Below are 17,894 nucleotides of genomic sequence, written 5' to 3' on the forward strand. Positions count from 1 at the left end.
CCTTGTGGATGCAAAGCAGAATGCACCTCAGCAGGGACTTCAGCATGAAATCCAAATGTCACAGACATCATTCCATATCCCATTCACTGCGATGACAGCAACTCAAGATTCCAGGAGGGTGGCTCTACAGTCAAGGGGAAAACTGCCATGTGTGAATCCCAGCACCCATCCACTTACTCCTGCATCTCCTGTGGCCTCTCTAACTCCTTGGCCCCGCAACATGGATGCCTTTTCAAAAGGATGGCTACTGGCCCAGTGTACAAAATGGAGTCGACCGAGAAACACAGAATGGAACCCCACTCCCACAGAGCCCTGCCCCACTAGGGGAAGATGGAAATAGGCTAGGGGTGTGGATCGACCTGCCAACAATCTAGAAAGGAATGATGAGTGTGAAGAGGATTTTACAAAATAACTTGAAGGTGCGGAAAGTCGCAGTTCTGGCTCTATAATTGCTTCTGCACTGGACATAGGCATTGGCAGGTTAATCCATACTCTCAGCCTGTTTCTGTCTACCTCCCTCAGTTCCTTTCTCCTTCCTTCCTTCTTTCCTTTCTGTGCTCTACTCCCCAGAGTTGCGAGGTCTAAACTGATCAAATTTTTCCAAATGGTTTCTTCAGGCCCCTGAGGGGACTGTGGGGAAGAAGGCCCTGCCCAGGCTGGTGTCTCAGGAAGCTGGCAGGCAGTGGCAGTGGTGACAGTGACGGTGACAAGCAAGGTGGCAACGGGGGCTGCTCGGGCCAGAGCCTGCTCAGAGAGCTTGGTATCACTACACATGAGTGTGGCAGTTGCAGTGTCATCTCAGGATCTGTGAGGAGGCTCAGATGGCAGGTGTGTAGGTGAGTGGTGAAGGTCTTGCTCCGGTGGAAGACACAAAGTGCCTCACTGGGGCACTGGGAGGGTGACTCAACTACAGGAGCTAAAGGGCCACTGCTGGGACAGGAATGTCCATCTCTTGTCCTTGGGTTACCACCCTGCATTAGTCCCTTTCCTGTCCGAAGGCAGCAGCAGTAATCTGAGCTGGGGTGCTGTGGACTCTGCTCAGGCTGGAGGTTTCTCCACGGTGAGGGGTTCTCCCACCCTCCCAGGTAGCCTCTGTGGAAGTCTGCCTTAAGCTGTGCAGCAGGAAGATGGTGAGTCCGGGGAGGAGGAGTGGCATCAAGTCCCAGGACAGGACGATGGGGTGGGGGACTTCCAGTCCACGTGTCCCAGTCCAGCGAGGTCCTTGTGGGGTGGGATGTGAGCTGAGTGGACGTATCCACATGCCATACCCGTCCGTCTCATTCAGTCACACTGAGCGTCCTCATCTACACAGTGAAGATAGGAAGAGCTTTGTCCAGAAAAGGCCCAGAGGGGATCAGAAGCAGAGCTGGGCACAGGCTTTCTGCCCACAGACAGACAACCAGGGTTGCAGAGTCAAAGACTGTGGCATAGGTGCTGGGCTGGAGGGGCAGGAATGGGGGTTCGGGGGTGCAGCCCAGCCTGGGACCACTAATCATGTGAAGCTTGGCAGTAAGTCAGTCAGTGGTGCAGGGGGTGATAGTGTTGGGGCCCCAAGACGAGGATTCTTCAGACATCACACTGTAGTGACGAGAATGCTGAGGTATGAGGAGAGATGACACCTCAAAGTCATAGGGGAAGTGCTGGCAGAAAATACTGGAAACTAGGCTTTGCCTTTCCCTTTCCCAGGAGCAGCAGAGGGGTCTGGATCCTAAAGTCCAGTAGTGGATGCAGCCATACCAGAAGATCTGCATGGCCTGCCAGGCCCTGTGGGGCTCCACTCTCTGGCACCTCAGCACAGTCTCTTCCCTGCCATTTCTCTCTGTGATGCTTTTGGGTGTCCGCCTCTGGGCTGGCTTCCTCCCTAGTCTGGCCCGAGAGGCAGGCAACTTCACCCTGGGGGTGCTGGGGCCCTGGGACTGTGACCCTGTCTTTGCCCGGGCCCTCCCTCATGCAGCTGTCCAGCTGGCTGTAGATCGAGTCAACCAGGACCCAGCCCTGGCATTGGGCTCTCGGCTGGCCCCCGTGCTGCTCCCCACGGCCTGCTACACCCCTCGTGCCCTGGCCACATTCCTGACCTACAAGAACATAGCAGCTGCTTTTGTGGGTCCAGCCAATCCTGGTTACTGTTCAGCTGCGGCCCTGCTGGCCCAAAGCTGGGGCAAGAGCCTCTTCTCCTGGGCCTGTGGGGCACCAGAGGGAGGCCGGGAGCTGGTGACCACCTTGCCTTCCACTGCTCACGTACTGCTGTCTGTCATGAGACACTTTGGCTGGGCCCACGTGGCCATCGTGTCCTCCCATCAAGACATCTGGGTGGCTACAGCCCAGCAGGTGGCTGTGAACCTCAGGATGCGTGGACTGCCTGTGGGGCTGGTGACCTCCCTGGGACCTGGGGGACAGGGAGCCATGGAGGTCCTGAAGCAGCTCAGCACTGAGGGCGTGAAAAGTGAGTGATGTGGGTCCTGGGGGGGGGGGTCAGGATCCAGAGATGAGCTGTGGGTATCTATCGCATCCCAGGCTGAGCCCTCGGTGGCTCAGGGTGGCTCTAAGCTCAGGGACTTTGCCTGCCAGACAGCCAGGGGACTCGAGGCTCGGGGCTCAGGGAGGAACTTGATCTCGGTTTTGCCCATTGCACTGAGAGCAGCAGACTGTGCAGTACCCAGGTGCTAGGAGAGACAGCAGGATAGATAGAGCCTCCCAGGCCTGTGGCTTCAGTGCTGGCTTCTTGCAAGTCAGTCCCCTGAGGGCTTCAGGGCTGCAGGATAAACAAGACGCACACTGTTGGTGACCTGAGGACATGTCCAAGCAGGTGACTGTGACATATACCAAGGCTACCCCAGAGGGTGCAGTCGTTAGAAACTGGAGGAGGCGGGAGGCGGGTCGTGGTGCAGTGGGTTAAGCACACGTGATGCAAAGCACAAGGACTGGTGGAAGGATCTTGGTTCAAGCCCCCAGCTCCCCACCTGCAGGGGAGTCGCTTCACAGGTGGTGAAGCAGGTCTGCAGGTGTCTATCTTTCTCTCCCCCTCTCTGTCTTCCCCTCCCCTCTCCATTTCTCTGTGTCCTATCCAACAATGATGACATCAATAACTGTAACAATAAAACAACAAGGGCAACAAAATGGAAAAAAGATAAATAAAAGGTATAATTAAAAAAAAAGAAAGTGGAGGAGGCTTCTTAGAGGAGGCAGCACATATGGATTCTTGTGGTGCCGAGGCCTTACGCAGGCATGATGTCACTGTTACGGGCGACTTCTTGAGAAAGACAGGCAGAGAGAGAGACAGAGAGACAGAGGTGTCTCAAACACAGGTCACATATGATGAGGCCTGTGCTGTACCTGGTGAATTAGCTCTCCAGACCTTGGTCTAGTGTAAGGAAAGTAGTTAACCAGGGAAAGATTGGTAAACAGGATATAGGGTGGAGGAGGGGCATAGAGGGTGGGTACCTGGAAGATAGTGGACTACAGAAGGAGACTTAAGAGTTCATCTGGATTGTGGGCCTTCAGACTATTGTATAGATCATCTGAACGAAGAAACTGATGTGGTGAATCAAAAGTCCATAGAAGATAAAGGAAGGAGAGAACAAAGAAATAAAGAAAGGAAGAAGGAAGAAAGAAAGGAGAAGGAAGGGAGGGAGGGAGGGAGGGAGATAGGGAGGGAAGAAGGGAAGGAAAGAAAGAAAAGAAGAAGCAAAGGAGGGAATGGAAATAGAATGGGGAGATAGCATTATGGTTATTTAAATGACTTTCATGCCTGAGGCTCTGAGGTTCCAGTTTGAACCCCTGACACCACCAGAAACCAAGGCTGATCAGTGCTGTGGTGAAAGAAAGAAAGAAAGAAAGAAAGAAAGAAAGAGAAGAAGGAAGGAAGAGGAAGGAGAATAAGAAGGAAGGAAGGGAGGACAGAAGGGAAAAGAAAAAGAAAAGAAGGGAATCAGAGTGGAATAGAATAACAATTTTAATCACTTAGTTCAAAGACATTAGGTACATAGCATACAACATACTCCTGAGTGTTGCTCTGGTTGTCTCTTGCAAAATCAACCAATAAAATTTTAAATAAATAAATAAATGTAAAAGGACCTAGGACCACACACAGTAAGCTGGCAGTAAGTGATGATTTGGTGACAGGGGAACTAGTGAGAACTATCAAGGGACAGCTGGGAGACACAGGGAGTGTTTCAGAATAGCTTGGACTCAGATTCAGCGGCCTCCACTGTCGCTATTACAGGAACCAGCGGAAGGGAAAGCCCCCCTTTCCCCACGCTGAGAGGGGCTGGGGAAGGCTACAGAGGAGGGACAGCCCAGAGTTCTGAGGTGCTTCAGAGCTGCAGACTGGGGGGTCCAGGGTGGCCTGTGTGCTGAGCTCCGTCTGCCCACAGCTGTGGTGCTGTGCATGCACTCGGCGCTCCTGGGGGGCTCGGAGCAGGTGGCCCTGCTGAGCGCGGCCAAAGCCCAGGGCCTGGCAGACGGGAGGCTGGTCTTCCTGCCCTACGACACTATGCTCTTCGCCTTGCCCTACCACAACCGCTCCTACCCCGCCCTGGATGCCAGCGGACCCCTGCAGGAGGCCTACGACGCAGTGCTCACAGTCAGCCTGGAGTCCAGCCCCCAGGACGAGGCCTTTGCAGCCGCCAGTGCTAGTGAAGAGGTGGCTGCCCTCCAGGAACGAGGGGAGGTAGGCCACAGGGCCCAGGTGTGGGGTGTCAGCAGGTGGCAAGTTCTACTCTTCTCTGGGTCTCACTGGCCTTGGTTTCAAGCCTCCATGGCTAACAGGCCCCACCTGCACTGTGAGGTCATGACTCTTAATCCAGTGTTTCTGTCCAGTCCCTGAGTACACTCTCACTCTCTCACTCCGGGGTGTGTGTGTGTGTGTGTGTGTGTGTGTGTGTGTGTGTGTGTGTGTGTGTGTGTGTGTGTTTCCCCTGCTGTTCACTTTGACCTGCTTCGCCAAGTCTGCTCTTTTGTGTCTCTTGCTTCTGTATTTCTCTGCTCCAATTCACTCTTCTACTTCTCTTTTTGGCCCAGCTGCTCTCCCTGCAGCCATTCTTCTTCCTCTGCATCTAGATGTGGAGCTCAGAAGGAGAGGCTGTTGGACGTGAGGGGGACGAGCCAGCACACAGGGGAGGGAGTGTTGAGGGACGTCTCCTCCACAGGTGTCCCCACTCTTTGGAACCATCTACGATGCTGTTGTCCTGCTGGCCCATGCTCTGAACCACTCTGCGCTCCAGGGGACAGGGCTGTCAGGGGCCCACCTAGGTGATCACATAGGGAACCTGGATGTGTCTGGCTTTAGCCAGCGGCTCCAGACGGATGAGAAGGGCCGGAGGCTGGCCCAGTATGTCATCTTGGATACAGATGGTCAAGGAAGTCAGCTGGTCCCCACTCATATCTTGGACACAAGCTCATGGCAAGTTCAGTCCCTGGGAAGGGCCATACACTTTCCTGCAGGGGCCCCTCCAGCCCGGGATTCCAGCTGCTGGTTTGACCCCAATACACTATGCATGAGAGGTAACTAAACTTCCATCCATCCATCCATCCATCCACATATCCATGAGTCTATCCATTGACCTGTCAGCTAATCTGCTTATTGTTCCATCTACTCATCCATCCATCTGTTGGTTCATATAGTCATCCATCTGTCCATCAATCCACCTATCTATTTTCCCATCCATCTATCCATCTGCACACACTCACTCTGTGTGAACAGTCTTATGTGGAAGCAGAAACAGGGGCAAAGGAAATGCCTGTAGTTCCATTGAGAAGACTGAACACAAGGGCAATCTGGCACGGCCTCTTCTTCATAGAGCAGGACTAGAACATTCACAGATCACACTCCCATTTTAACAACAATAATAACAACAACAACATAATGTGGTCAGGCCTACAGTGGGATTTATAGGGCCTCAAGGCAGAGAGCCTGAGGGGAAAACCCAGACAGGAATGCAGGGCACTGATATGGATACCATGCTTTCCTAGGTAGAATTTTCTAAAACCTGGGGGAGAGGCGGGGGGGGGGGGTGGACAGCAGACTGAGCAGACATTTGGGTCTCTGTATTTCAGGCAGGAGTAAGAAGCAAGTACAGGAGCTGAGAGACAGGGCTGCCTTTCTTGGGTGGTCAGTCCTGAGAGGGATCACATCCCCCACTCTCCCTGCAGGTCTGCAGCCCCCTGGCAGCCTCCTCGTCTTGGGCCTGGCATGTGTCCTGGTACTGGCCGGGGGGACCCTGGCTTGCCTTGTCAGGTGAGACACCATCTGCACCTAAACTCCCCTCCCAGAGGGCCTCTCTCCAGAGAAGATCTTTTTGGCAATCTGCAGGAGCCTCTCAGAGGCCCCCAAGTTCCTGCCCATCCCAGCAGTCAGCCCCCTCAAAGCCAGAGTACCCCCCTGAAAAAGTCTGTTTGAGCCATGAAGTAAAAGCCTGGGGCCTCAGACCTGCCGTCCCTCCCTGAGTTTCAGGCTTGCCTTGAAATGGGGGCTCAGCTCCCATGGATTCAAGACCTTCTTCCTTTGAAACAAATACCTCCAGGTCTGAAGCTCTCTGAGCCCCCTGGGCCTTGGCCACTTCTAGAAGAGGCAGCCCCTGCCCACAGCTCCCTCCTCAAACTCTGGTTGCCCCATGAGAGTTCAGATGACTTGGGGACACTGCAGCTGGGGACCTGCAGGCTTATCAGCTGGGGATTCAAGAGGCTCTGTGGGGGCAGTGGTCAGGGTGCCCTCTCAGCCCACCTAGAACTGCTAGGGCATCAAGAGGGGGACAGAGACAGGCTCCCAGGGCTTTGGACTCTCTCTCTCTGGTGCTTCTCCATCCCCTTCCCTGCACTCTCGCCTCCAGGTCAGGCCTCCAGCAGCTGTGGCTGTCTAGGCGCCCTCACCGGATCCTGCTGACAGCCCAGGAGCTCACCTTCATCCATCAACCCCACAGCAGACGGGTGGGTGGGTTAGGGCTGGGCTGGGAGGACAGGCCTAGGGCTGAGGCCCAGTAGGAGCTGTGACCCTGCCTGGCCCCTTGCAGAGGTCACACGTGGATAGTAGGAGTGACTCAAGAAGTGTGGCAGAGGGTGGTAGCCCAGGATCAGCAGCCCAGGCATCTGCGAGGAGCCAGCCAACCCCCCAGGAACCCACCAACGTGGCCTTATATGAGGTAGGGGCCTCTGCCACACCCCCGCCCGGGCCAGGGAGCTGTGGTCTGTTTGGGAGGAACTGAGGATCCCTGGTACCAGCGTCTCTCATTCTTTGAATATCCCCTTCTGCTGCAGAATGGGAAACCGCGGCTCACAGATGGGCAGTGAGTGACTTCCCTGGTTCCCACAGCAAGGAGGAGGCAGGGCTAGAACTCGGAGTCAGAGATCCCCACGAGCAGCCAGCCTGGCTCTTTGTCTGACTTTGGGGAACATCCAGTTTCTGACCACTGCTCTCGGGCACCACCAGGGTTCACCCATGGCCTGTCTCAAGACAAAGAGCTCAAGTGCCTGGGGTGGGGGGCACCTTCGGGGCAGCCCCCGAGCCGGCACAGGCCCAGAGCGAGGCTGTAAGGCCTAAGGTCAGACCAGGAGGCCAAGGTGGCTGAGGTACCGCAGTTTCTCAGGTGCTGTGGTCTCATAGTGTGTTCCTACTGAGGGCCCAGTTCTAACGGCTGAGGAGCCCAGATAATTCTTCCTGCAGAAGAAACCGAGGCTCAGGTTTTGTCCTTTCTACCTTCTCCCCTGGGGAACCCCCACCTTCCTAAGTTCTGCTGCAAGGCTCAGTGGGGTACAAAGCACATTTCATCTGCTCCTTTGAGGTCGCCGACAGGCTGTGGGGGAGGCTGAGAGAGGAGAGGTTATAATGCAGCCTGCTCTGGGCCAGGCCCCCAACAGGGGCCCTGCTCCTCCCACCTCCCCTAGAATCACAGAGGCCCCCTCTCTTCATAAGGTTTGGGGTGTCAGCTGAGCCTCCAGGTCAGGAACCAAAGACACACTTTTTTTTTTTTTTTTTAAAGATTTTATTTATTTATTAATGAGAAAGACAGGAGGAGAGAAAGAACCAGACATCACTCTGGTACATGTACTGCCGGGGATTGAACTCAGGACCTCATGCTTGAGAGTCCAATGCTTTATCCACTGCACCACCTCCCGGACCACACAGGAACCAAAGACACACTTTGTATCCACCCCACAAGATGTGGGTGCAGACAAGAGCCTAGCTTTTCATGACTGGGTGGTGAAGCTCAGAAAACTGAAGCCACCAGCCTAAAGTCACAGAGCTAGGAGGAGGCGGTGTGAACATTGGAGGCCAGGTCTGAGCCAAAGCTGGGTTGCAGTCAACATTCCTCCTTTGTGTGACTGACCAGGTTCTATCCAGCCCAGGGCACACTGAAAGAACACGTCTGTGGGGAGCAAGCTGAGGCTGGGAGGGGCTTGGGATGTGCCCCCGAGGTCACACCACTGGGGAAGGGCGGCAGGTAAACTTGCGCTCTTTCTTGAACAGGGGGAGTGGGTGTGGCTGAAGAAGTTTGACTTGGGTTCCAGCCCTGAGCTGCGGCCTAGCTGCCTGGGCCTTCTGAGAAAGGTAGGGCTGTGGAGGGTGCTGAGGAGGCCTGCAGGGTGGGGGGTTATCAGGAGACCCCCAATGGTCTGCAGTGGTCCCATTGAAGCTTAATGGGGAGGTGTCTATCTTCCGTCAGAGTCATGCACGATCACTGCCACACATCAAACATACCCAAAGTTCCATCAGTGCCCGTGGGATCCTCTCCATCATCCCCTCTCTTATTGTCGTAAGGCATCAGCAAGACTACTGAGAGCTGTCACTCTGTGTCTCTACCCTCCAAGCTCCCTCTCCTCCATCTGAGTGCTTACTATGCCAATGAATGTCCTGGGGTTTGGAGCAAAAGCAGTGAAGAAGTGAGACAGGATCCCTTCTTCCAGAAAGCCCCTAGTCACTTATCCCTGCCATCCTGAAAACCTCTGTGGGATGGAGGACAGAGGTAGGAAGACCCCAGATGGAATTCTGTCTCCATAGACATTTAGCTTTGCTAGAAACAGAGATAAGGAGGATATACTCAAGGGAAATGCCCAGGATGAGAGACACTATCAACCCAGAACTGTCTTTGGCAGGCTGTGTGCCTTTTGAAAGATGGTGAATTTTATTAGTTCCTTTTGTTTGTTCTATTTTTTTAATTTGACAGGACAAGGAAAGAGAGAGAGAGAGAGAGAGAGAGAGAGAGAGAGAGAGAGACCGACCTGCAGACCTGCTTCACCGATCATGAAGCATTCCCTCTGCAGGTGAGAAGCCGGGACTTGAACCTGGATCTTTATGCATAGTGGTGTATGTACACTTAACTGAGTGCACCACTGCCTGCCCCCATGAATTTTATTATTCCCTACATGACCATCATCTGAAATCAGGTTCAGAGAAGTTAAGTGACTGGAGGTTAAGTTGAACATTTCCCAATGAGCATCTTGAAACTTTTTCCTATATACATAGGTCCTATATGTGGTCGAATCATTTTGGAAAATGTTTGGGTTAGGCAGAGGACTTCGGAAATGTTAATATGCTATTCTAGTTATCTGTTACCAAGTAGTGTGTAACTTACCCCCAAATGCTGGGCTTTACAATAGTATCTTATTATTTTATGGGTAGAAAATTTGCACAGGGCTCAGCTGAGTGATTCTTCGGTTGTACTTGGCATTATTGGTTGGTGGTCATTCAGTGGTATTCATCTTTTAAATAAGCTGGCATACGCTGGCAAACTGACTTAAAGGCCCACTCACTGTTTTCGTAGTTAAAATTTTAGTGTGACGGAGCACACAGGTGTTCTGAATTAGGCTGATAAACCAACCAGCCTGGGATGTGGGGGGCTAGAAGGTGCTGAGGATGAGGCTGATTAGGCACAGGGATTCCATCTGTGGGCAGGGTCCACAGGTGCCTTGAATGAGGCTGATTGGGCACCCGGGATAGATATATATTATTGGAACACAGCTGTGCTCATTCAGTTATGATTTGCCTTTGGCTACATTTGTGTTACAAGGGCAGATGGGAGTATTTGTGACAGAAACTACATGGGTCTAAAATGTTTGCTATCTGGACTGTTAATAGAAATTTTGCTACACCCTGTTCTAGAGCGCCTAAAAGGGCCTTACCCATGCACTTGATGCCATGGTGAGGTGGTCGTGATAGAGGGCTTAGCTGGGCCTCTCTTCCTACTCTGTACAGTCTCAGGGTCTCTCCATCATGTCTCTCCTACATGCTGCCTGTGAGTAGAAGGAGTTCTTCTCTTACTCCTTTTTTTATGTGATGCTGGAAATAAGCCCAAGACTTTATACCGCTATGATGCCACCCTAAGGGCCTTCCTCAGTTCAGTTTCTTTCATATTAGAGAGAGGAAAAGACATCATGGCACCACGCCCCCACCCATGGAGCTTCTCTAGTGGTATCCACGACGTTCCCTACTGGAACCCAAACCTTATCAACAACAAGGATGAGCTATCTCCTATTCCCAGGAAAGTGACCTCTTTTCTTAATTAATTATTTTTTTGAATTTTTATTTATAAAATGGAAACACTGACAAGGCCATAGGATAAGAGGGGTACAATTCCACACAATTGCCACCACCAGAACTCCGTATCCCATCCCCTCCCTTGATAGCTTTCCTGTTCTTTATCCCTCTGGGAGTATGGACCCAGGATCATTATGGGGTGCAGAAGGTGGAAGGTCTGGCTTCTGTAACTGCTTCCCCGCTGAACATGACTATTAGCAGGTTGATCCATACTCCCAGCCTGTCTCTTTCCCTAGTGGAGCAGGAATCTGGGGAAGCAGGGCTCCAGGACATATTGGTGGGGCCGTCTGCCCAGAGAAGTCTGGTTGGCATTAATTTATTTATTGAATAGAGACAGCCAGAAATCAAGAAGGTAGAGGGAGAAAGAGAAAGAGAAAGAGAAAGAGAAAGACCTGCACCCATCCACCCATCCATCATCCATCCATCCATCATCCATCCATCCATCCATCCATCCTCCGTCCATCCACTCAGTGACTTATCCATACATCTTTCTACCTTCCTTCCATTCCTTTTCTTTCTTTCCTTCCTTTCTTTCTTCCCCCTATTTTATTTCCTTCCTTTTTTCTTCCTCCCTTCTTCCCTCCCTTCCTTCCTTCCTTCCTTCCTCCTCCCTCCCTCCCTTCTTTCATTCCTTCCTTTCTTCCTTCCATTCTTCCAGCATTCCTGATGTCTCTGTGCTCAGTCTTCAGCTGGCTGCTAAGACCTGGCACAGACGACCCCTGCTTCAGTCACCAGGGGCTGTGGGGACAGTCGCTCAGCTGCCCCCTGCCTTGACAGATACGGGAGCTGCGGCACGAGAACATCACAGCCTTCCTGGGCCTCTTTGTGTCCCCCGGGGCCTGTGCTCTAGTGCTGGAGTACTGTGCTCGGGGCAGTCTGGAGGATTTGCTGCGGAATGAGGCCCTGCGGTTGGACTGGACCTTCAAGGCCTCCTTGCTGCTGGATTTGATCCGTGTGAGTAGCCTCCCTGGGCCTAGAGAATGGGGATGGGTGGTGGGAGGATGAGATACGGGGTCCCCCCATCCCCAGATGAGGTTCTTTCCCCATCACCAGAAGCCTGAGCAGTGTGGAAAAGTAGGAAGAAGAGTGGTCGGCAGTCTGTCACCTGTGGGGCTTCTGGGAGCCCTTTTCCTCTGTGACAGGCCTGACGTACCTCGATCTTCTCCACTCCAGGGCATGAGGTACTTACACCACCGACACTTCCCTCACGGCCGCCTCAAGTCCCGGAACTGTGTGGTAGACAGACGCTTCGTACTGAAGATCACTGACCACGGCTACTCAGCACTCCTGGATGCCCAGCGGGCTCCCAGGCCCCAGACAGCCCCCAAAGGTCAGTGCAGGGTAGGCAGGAGCCACTGTTTCAACTGGATGTCTGTGAGGCAGGTGGGTGGGTAAGTGTCTCCTGTCTCCCCTCCAAGGCTGGGTGGGAGGATGCTGACCTCACCATGTGACACTCCTGGTCCTGTCTGTGATTGCAGAGCTGCTATGGACGGCTCCGGAGCTGCTCCGCCAAGTCAGGGGGCCCATCAGGGGCACCCTCAAAGGCGATGTCTTCAGCCTGGGCATTGTCCTGCAGGAGGTGCTGGCACGAGGGCCACCCTACCACTCCTTGGGGCTCCCAGCGGAAGGTATAGTGTCCTCATCTTCACACCCTGCCCAACCACCCGTCTAGAAGTGCCACACAGACTCAGCCTAGTGCCTGCTTTGACCTGGAGGGTTCTTTGACTTAAGCCAGGCTGTTGACCAATCCAGAGCTAAGAATATTGTCATCTGGGTGAAAACTCCACTGTCTCCCCCATTTCCCCAAAACCACTGTTACATGCACAAGTGCTTGTAGCTAACCACTGCTGCCCAGCATGAATTCTGTCTCTTCACAGACCCCTGTCCTTCTCCAGACATGAGACACCTGCATCATGCCCACTCACTCACCTCCTCTGAGTTTCAGTTTCCTTATCTCTAAGATCGGACTCCAATAATAACTCCAGGGCCTCCTTCTGGTCCATGTGGCCAGGCTGCCCAGCATGTAGATGCTTGATCCTTTGCCTGGGTGCAGCTCCCTCAAGGACACCTCTACCCCAAGACTTCTGAGTTGGAGGGTAATAGCTCAGAGCTTGCCTGTCACCACCAGGCCCCAGACATTCCCTCTCTTTTGAGCCATGTCAGGGTTGACATCCAGAAGTGCTTCCTCCCTTCTGAGCTGCTCTGCAGCTGACCACAGCCTGACCCACACAAACACCCTGACACCTCAGCCCATCAGCCCCATGTACTCCCACCCCATGGGTAATCACCAGTCACCAGCTCCAGGGGAGTCTGGCCCCACTCTCTCTCTCCACCAAAGTGCTGCTTGAGGACTAATGATCATTCCAGACATGAATTTATGAGGTGGTAGGTGGGGGGCAGGGGATCCGTCAGCCCAGCTGCTGAACACTCCTCAGCTGATCCTCTTCTGCAGGCATAGTGAGGGAAGCACTGGCAGAATGGAGTCTGCAAACCTGCCCTCAGGCAAGGGCTCCATCAAGCCTGGAGTCCTCAGCCAGCCTCAGGTGGGGCGGTCAGGCCAGAGCCTGCTACTTCCAGGTTCTGAGGGTGCATGTTGATAACATCGACTTTGGGAGACACCAACACTAGCGCAGCTCTGTACTAATTCACCCTGTGACTTGCACAAATGCCTTTCAGGTTTTGAGCCTCAGCTTGTCTATAGCATGGGGGCCCTAAGAAAGGTTGAGGAGTCAGCTTTGGCCAAACTACCTAGCAGGCAGTGGGCGCTGAAACATCCATATGGGCAGCTTTGGGAGTGGGAGAGGAAGGTCCTCTCCAGACTCCCCACTGGGAAGCAGGACTTGCTTGTTATTTATTTTTAAAGATTTATTATTAGAAAGAGAGGAGGAAGCACAGAGAGAACCAGAACATCAATGTCACGCATGCAATGGTAGCGATCACACTTCAGACCTTGGGCTTGAATACCTGCCGCTTTATGCACTGTACCACCTCCTGAGTCACTATTTATTGTTGATTTGTGAGAGACAGAGACAGAGAGAGAACTAGAGCATCACTCTGGCACGAGAAATGTCTGGAAACAAACTTGGGACCTATACTTACAAGATGGGTACTCTGCCCACCATGCCACTTCCAAGGCTACAAAAATGACCTCTGTAAGATGCTATATATGTGAGGGCCACCAGGCTTTCCAGATCCACAGTCCAAGCCCTTCAGGGCTGGTAGAAGGGGATTCTTTTCAGAGGTGAGCAAAGTGGGGCTCAGCAAGGGGAATCAGTGTGTCTAGGCTTAAGTCTCCTGGTCTGAGCTGAGTGCTTGCTCCCTGGAGTCCCCTGTGATGCAGTGTCCTGTGGCCCCACAGCCCCACAGAGCTGTGCAGACAGCCCTCGGCTCAGCTGACCAATCACAGTGATGCCTTAGGCCCTGGCCCTGTGCAGGAAGCCTGAGCTGTAGCCTGGCCTGGGCCCAGCAGGGGAGCATATGCAGACCCACTGTCGTGTCTAGTAAAGTTGGAGCTCACTTGAAACCATTTAACTTTTAATATCCACTAGCTGAGAAAACACCCACAGTCATGTCTCCTCTGAGGTCAGCTTCACTTGGAGATGGGTTCATGTGTTAGTCATCACAGCACCATCTGAAGACTTTGGGGGGGAAGAGGCACACATGTGTGCGATGTTATATTGATCCCATCTGCATACACTCCTTTATAAACACATACGGTTTCCCAGCCCCCCCTTTTAAAATTTATTTTAAAATATTGTTATTGTAGATAGAGACAGAGAAAGCAGAGACAGAGTGAAAACAGACCACTGCACTGAAGCTTTCTTTAATGTAGTGGAGGTTGGGTTTGAACCTAGACTAGGTGCATGGCAAAGCAGCGCACTGTCTAAATGAGCTAACACACACACACACACACACACACACACACACACACACACACACACTCCTTCTAGGAGGCCTTAGGGTCTGTTATCTGCATGCTAGGAAACTCTGGGCAGAGGAAAGACCAGGCCCACTTGAAAACCTTCTCTAGCCTGATGACACTGGATGACCTTCTCTTCTCTAGGGACCTCAGTTTCCCTTATTTGTAAAATGAGACAGTGACTCGTGTGTGACCACCAAGGAAGCCAACTGAGGGGTGAGGATGGATCTGAGATCCAGAATGAAGCTTCTCACTGTTGCCAAAGGTTCCCGCCTCCTCTGGAGAGGAGAGTCCCAGACTCATTCAGAGGAGGGTAGTCCACTATACTTCAGAAAGGATATCTATTGTTCTGTTCCCATTTTTAAAAGCTGTAATCTTAGGCTTTATCGAAACCAGGTGATCACAGTTCACTAACAATGTTCTTTGCTGCAGATACCAAGGAGACCATTATGTGCTATACTCAGAAGCAAGGTGTAATGAACTCAATCGACTGAATTTTTTTGAGGCATAATTGACATATGATGTTATATTCATTTTGGGTACAATATAATGATTCGATATTTACATACGTTACAAAATAGTTACCTCAGTTAACATCCATCACATTACAGAGTTGCAAAATATATATGTTTTTTCCTGTGATTTAAATTTTTATGATCTAGCCTTTTAGCAACTTTAAATTTTTTTAAATCTCTAGAGCCTCGTGCATGAGCAATTTCACCACTCTGGGTCACTTTTTCAGTTAGCGGGAGAAAGAGAAGCAGAAGGTGCCACGGTTTCCTCCAGTGTCCTAATAGCACCGTAGGCGTGCCATCAGGGCTCGAACCCAGGTTGCCTGCATGCCAAGCACACGCTCTGCTTGCTTTTTAGTACAGAGCCAAGGAGCAAACCTGGGGCCTTATACAGATACAATAGTACTGAGTGGCTTCCCCAGCGCATTTTTTATTCTTTTTCTTTGGTGCCAGGGATGTGGGCGTCTTATACATACATGACTCCATTGTTCCCTGCAGTCCTCCCCCCTTCTAATGTCAAATAGAAGGAGATAGAGCAAGAGAGGCAGAGAGAGCAGCAGAGGCAGCACAGCACCGCTTCGCTACTCGTGAAACTTCCACTGACGCTGCGCGTGTTGCTTGCCTGTCGTGGCAGGGAGCAAGAGCTGCACAGAGTAAAGCATGTGCCCGACTGGTGGGAGAGATGTAACAGCATTTGCTCCAACACCCATGCTGCTCTCATGTGGCGTCAGGGCTTGAACTCTGGACCTCATGCACGTGCTCTACTGAATGAGCACTCCTCCATCTCAAATTTCTACAGTTTTTTGTTTTTTTTTGCTTTCCAACCAGGTTATAGCTCGGACTCAATGCCTGCTCCCACTTGCCTTTCCTTTTCTTTCCCTTTCTCTTCTTTCCTTTCCTTTCCTTTCCTTTCCTTTCCTTTCCTTTCCTTTCCTTTTCTTTTCTTTTCTGGCTAGGCACAAACAGAAATTGAGATGAAGTGGGAGGTAGAAAGGGACAGACAAGGAGAGGCACCAACAGCTCCGCTTCCCTGCTCATAAAGTTTCTATCCTACTGGTGGGGCCAGTGGTTGAACCTGGGTCCTTGTGCACTGCAGTGTGTGCCTTCTACTGGGTGCAGCGCAGTCCAGCTTTCAAATATGTAATTCAGCTACAGTCACCATGCTGTGCATTATGTATCCTATGCATAGGCGAGGAAACAGACTCACAGAGCTGACAGGACTTGTGCATGGTACACAGATTATCTGGACAGCCACTCCTGACCTGCTACATACCTGAGCTTGGTGCCTGAGCCCTCTTATTCTGAGGGCCCCTATGAGTCTCTTCCCCCTCACCCCCCCAGCAGCTTTCTGAGTTGGGGTTATTTCCGTCCACTGTCAGGTAGGGAAACAGAGACACAGAGAGATGACCCGTAGCAGTGCCAGAACACTGAGCTCGTCTTAATCTGGTGGTCTCTGTCATGTCAGTGGGGATAGGAAAGCCAGGCCAGGGTGGTCTCAGAGAAATGATGACCTCACACTTGGAGACAGTTGGCAGCAGAAAGACTCCAGGTGTGGGGGCTGGAGGTGAAGGGGAGAGGGAGAGTCTGTGTGAAGGTTTAAGCACAGTGTGTGGATCACAGCAGTGGTAATGGAGGGTTTGGGTATAATTGAGCCTGCCGGGGGGGGGGGGCAGGGGCTTGAAGCCCACCAGCCCTTTCTTCGGTCCTTTCCCTTGGAGGTGGTGGACCAAGCCTGTTGTACCAATGGAGAACCTGAGGCTCAGAGCTCTCATCAACTAGTTCATAGCTCACAGAGAAGAGGTGAGAGCAGGTCCAGAAGGCAGAATGCAACCCCTCAGCCCCTCATCATTTAGCTCCTGGAGTGGACCCACAAGCCAGCATGCTAAGGAGCCCAGAGCAGGGGCTGCAGGGGTCCCCAGGGGTCTGAGCCCTGCACAACCCAACACCCCAGCCTGCCATCCTTCTCAAGACCTCAGCTAGCCCCCTCCCACCAGCCTTCCTGAGGAACTCAGGTCCATCATCTGCGGGTGTCTGTTGCAGAAATCATTAGGAAACTGGTGTCGCCTCCACCCCTGTGCCGGCCCCTGGTGTCCCCAGAGCAGGGACCGCCCGAGTGCATCCTGCTGATGAACCAGTGCTGGGAAGAGGCTCCGGAGGACAGGCCCAGCCTGGACCAGATCTACACCCAGGTCAGTGGCCCCCAGGGAGCTGTGTGCTCACAGGAAAGGCTGCTTAGTTCACCTCACTGCCCAGTGGGAGCCCAGTGCTGTCCCAGGGGCTGAGAGTCCCTGAGAGGTGACAAAGGCCCACCATTCGAACCCAGAGCCCTGCTTCATTCCCTCCCTGTGCCGACTTTATCCTCATATGAACCCTCCAAAGAGGCATAAACATTGTGTTGACTTTCCAGGAGAGAAACTATGGCACAAAGAGATGAGGGGACTCACTTAGGGTAGATGAAATTGTGAAACAGGGAAGTGGAGTCCACACCCAGGTTAGTCTGTCTGCACAGGGTGGAGAGGCTGTTTGAGGCCATGGAGAGAGCATGGATCCCCTGCATCAGTGAGCATTAAAGGTGAGGGGTCTGGGTCCCTCCAAGTTGCCTCAGGGACTGCAGCCAGAGGGGTGAGGCAAGTCTGTACATGTCTGAGGGAGGTGAAGTGTGTGGGCCTGACTGAACTGGTTAATGGCTCCCATAAGGCCAGCCACTCATGCTTGAGGCAACACTCCCCCCCCCCCCATACCTCTGGCCACCTCTCTGGGCCTCTCATTGGCTGTAGCCAATAGAGGAGAGACCCACCCACTCCTCTTCTTACACCCCCTCTACACCTCAGTCAGGCAGTAACTCCATTCCACAGATGGACAATCTGGACTTGGACTAGATGAGCTCTAGTAGCTGCTATGAGGGAGGTTCTTAAAACCTCACAGTTCTTAAAAC

The 17,894-nt window shown here is 52.6% G+C and overlaps 1 protein-coding gene across 1 annotated transcript in view; it reads left to right on the forward strand.

Moving 5' to 3' along the window:
- Positions 1-1,592: 1,592 nt before the first annotated feature.
- The window catches only part of LOC103111037 (guanylate cyclase D-like), a 39,073-nt gene continuing 22,771 nt past the window's right edge, over positions 1,593-17,894 (forward strand). Inside the window, exons 1-12 of the mRNA XM_007520256.2 lie at positions 1,593-1,600; positions 1,866-2,443; positions 4,374-4,634; positions 5,131-5,502; positions 6,151-6,235; positions 6,828-6,924; positions 7,008-7,136; positions 8,462-8,542; positions 11,306-11,482; positions 11,702-11,858; positions 12,007-12,156; positions 17,000-17,148. Coding sequence (XP_007520318.2) covers positions 1,593-1,600; positions 1,866-2,443; positions 4,374-4,634; positions 5,131-5,502; positions 6,151-6,235; positions 6,828-6,924; positions 7,008-7,136; positions 8,462-8,542; positions 11,306-11,482; positions 11,702-11,858; positions 12,007-12,156; positions 17,000-17,148 — 2,244 coding nt within the window. The remainder of the gene's footprint in view (positions 1,601-1,865; positions 2,444-4,373; positions 4,635-5,130; positions 5,503-6,150; positions 6,236-6,827; positions 6,925-7,007; positions 7,137-8,461; positions 8,543-11,305; positions 11,483-11,701; positions 11,859-12,006; positions 12,157-16,999; positions 17,149-17,894) is intronic.

This window comes from Erinaceus europaeus, chromosome 17 (genome assembly GCF_950295315.1).
Source record: "Erinaceus europaeus chromosome 17, mEriEur2.1, whole genome shotgun sequence".
Classification (NCBI taxonomy): domain Eukaryota; kingdom Metazoa; phylum Chordata; class Mammalia; order Eulipotyphla; family Erinaceidae; genus Erinaceus; species Erinaceus europaeus.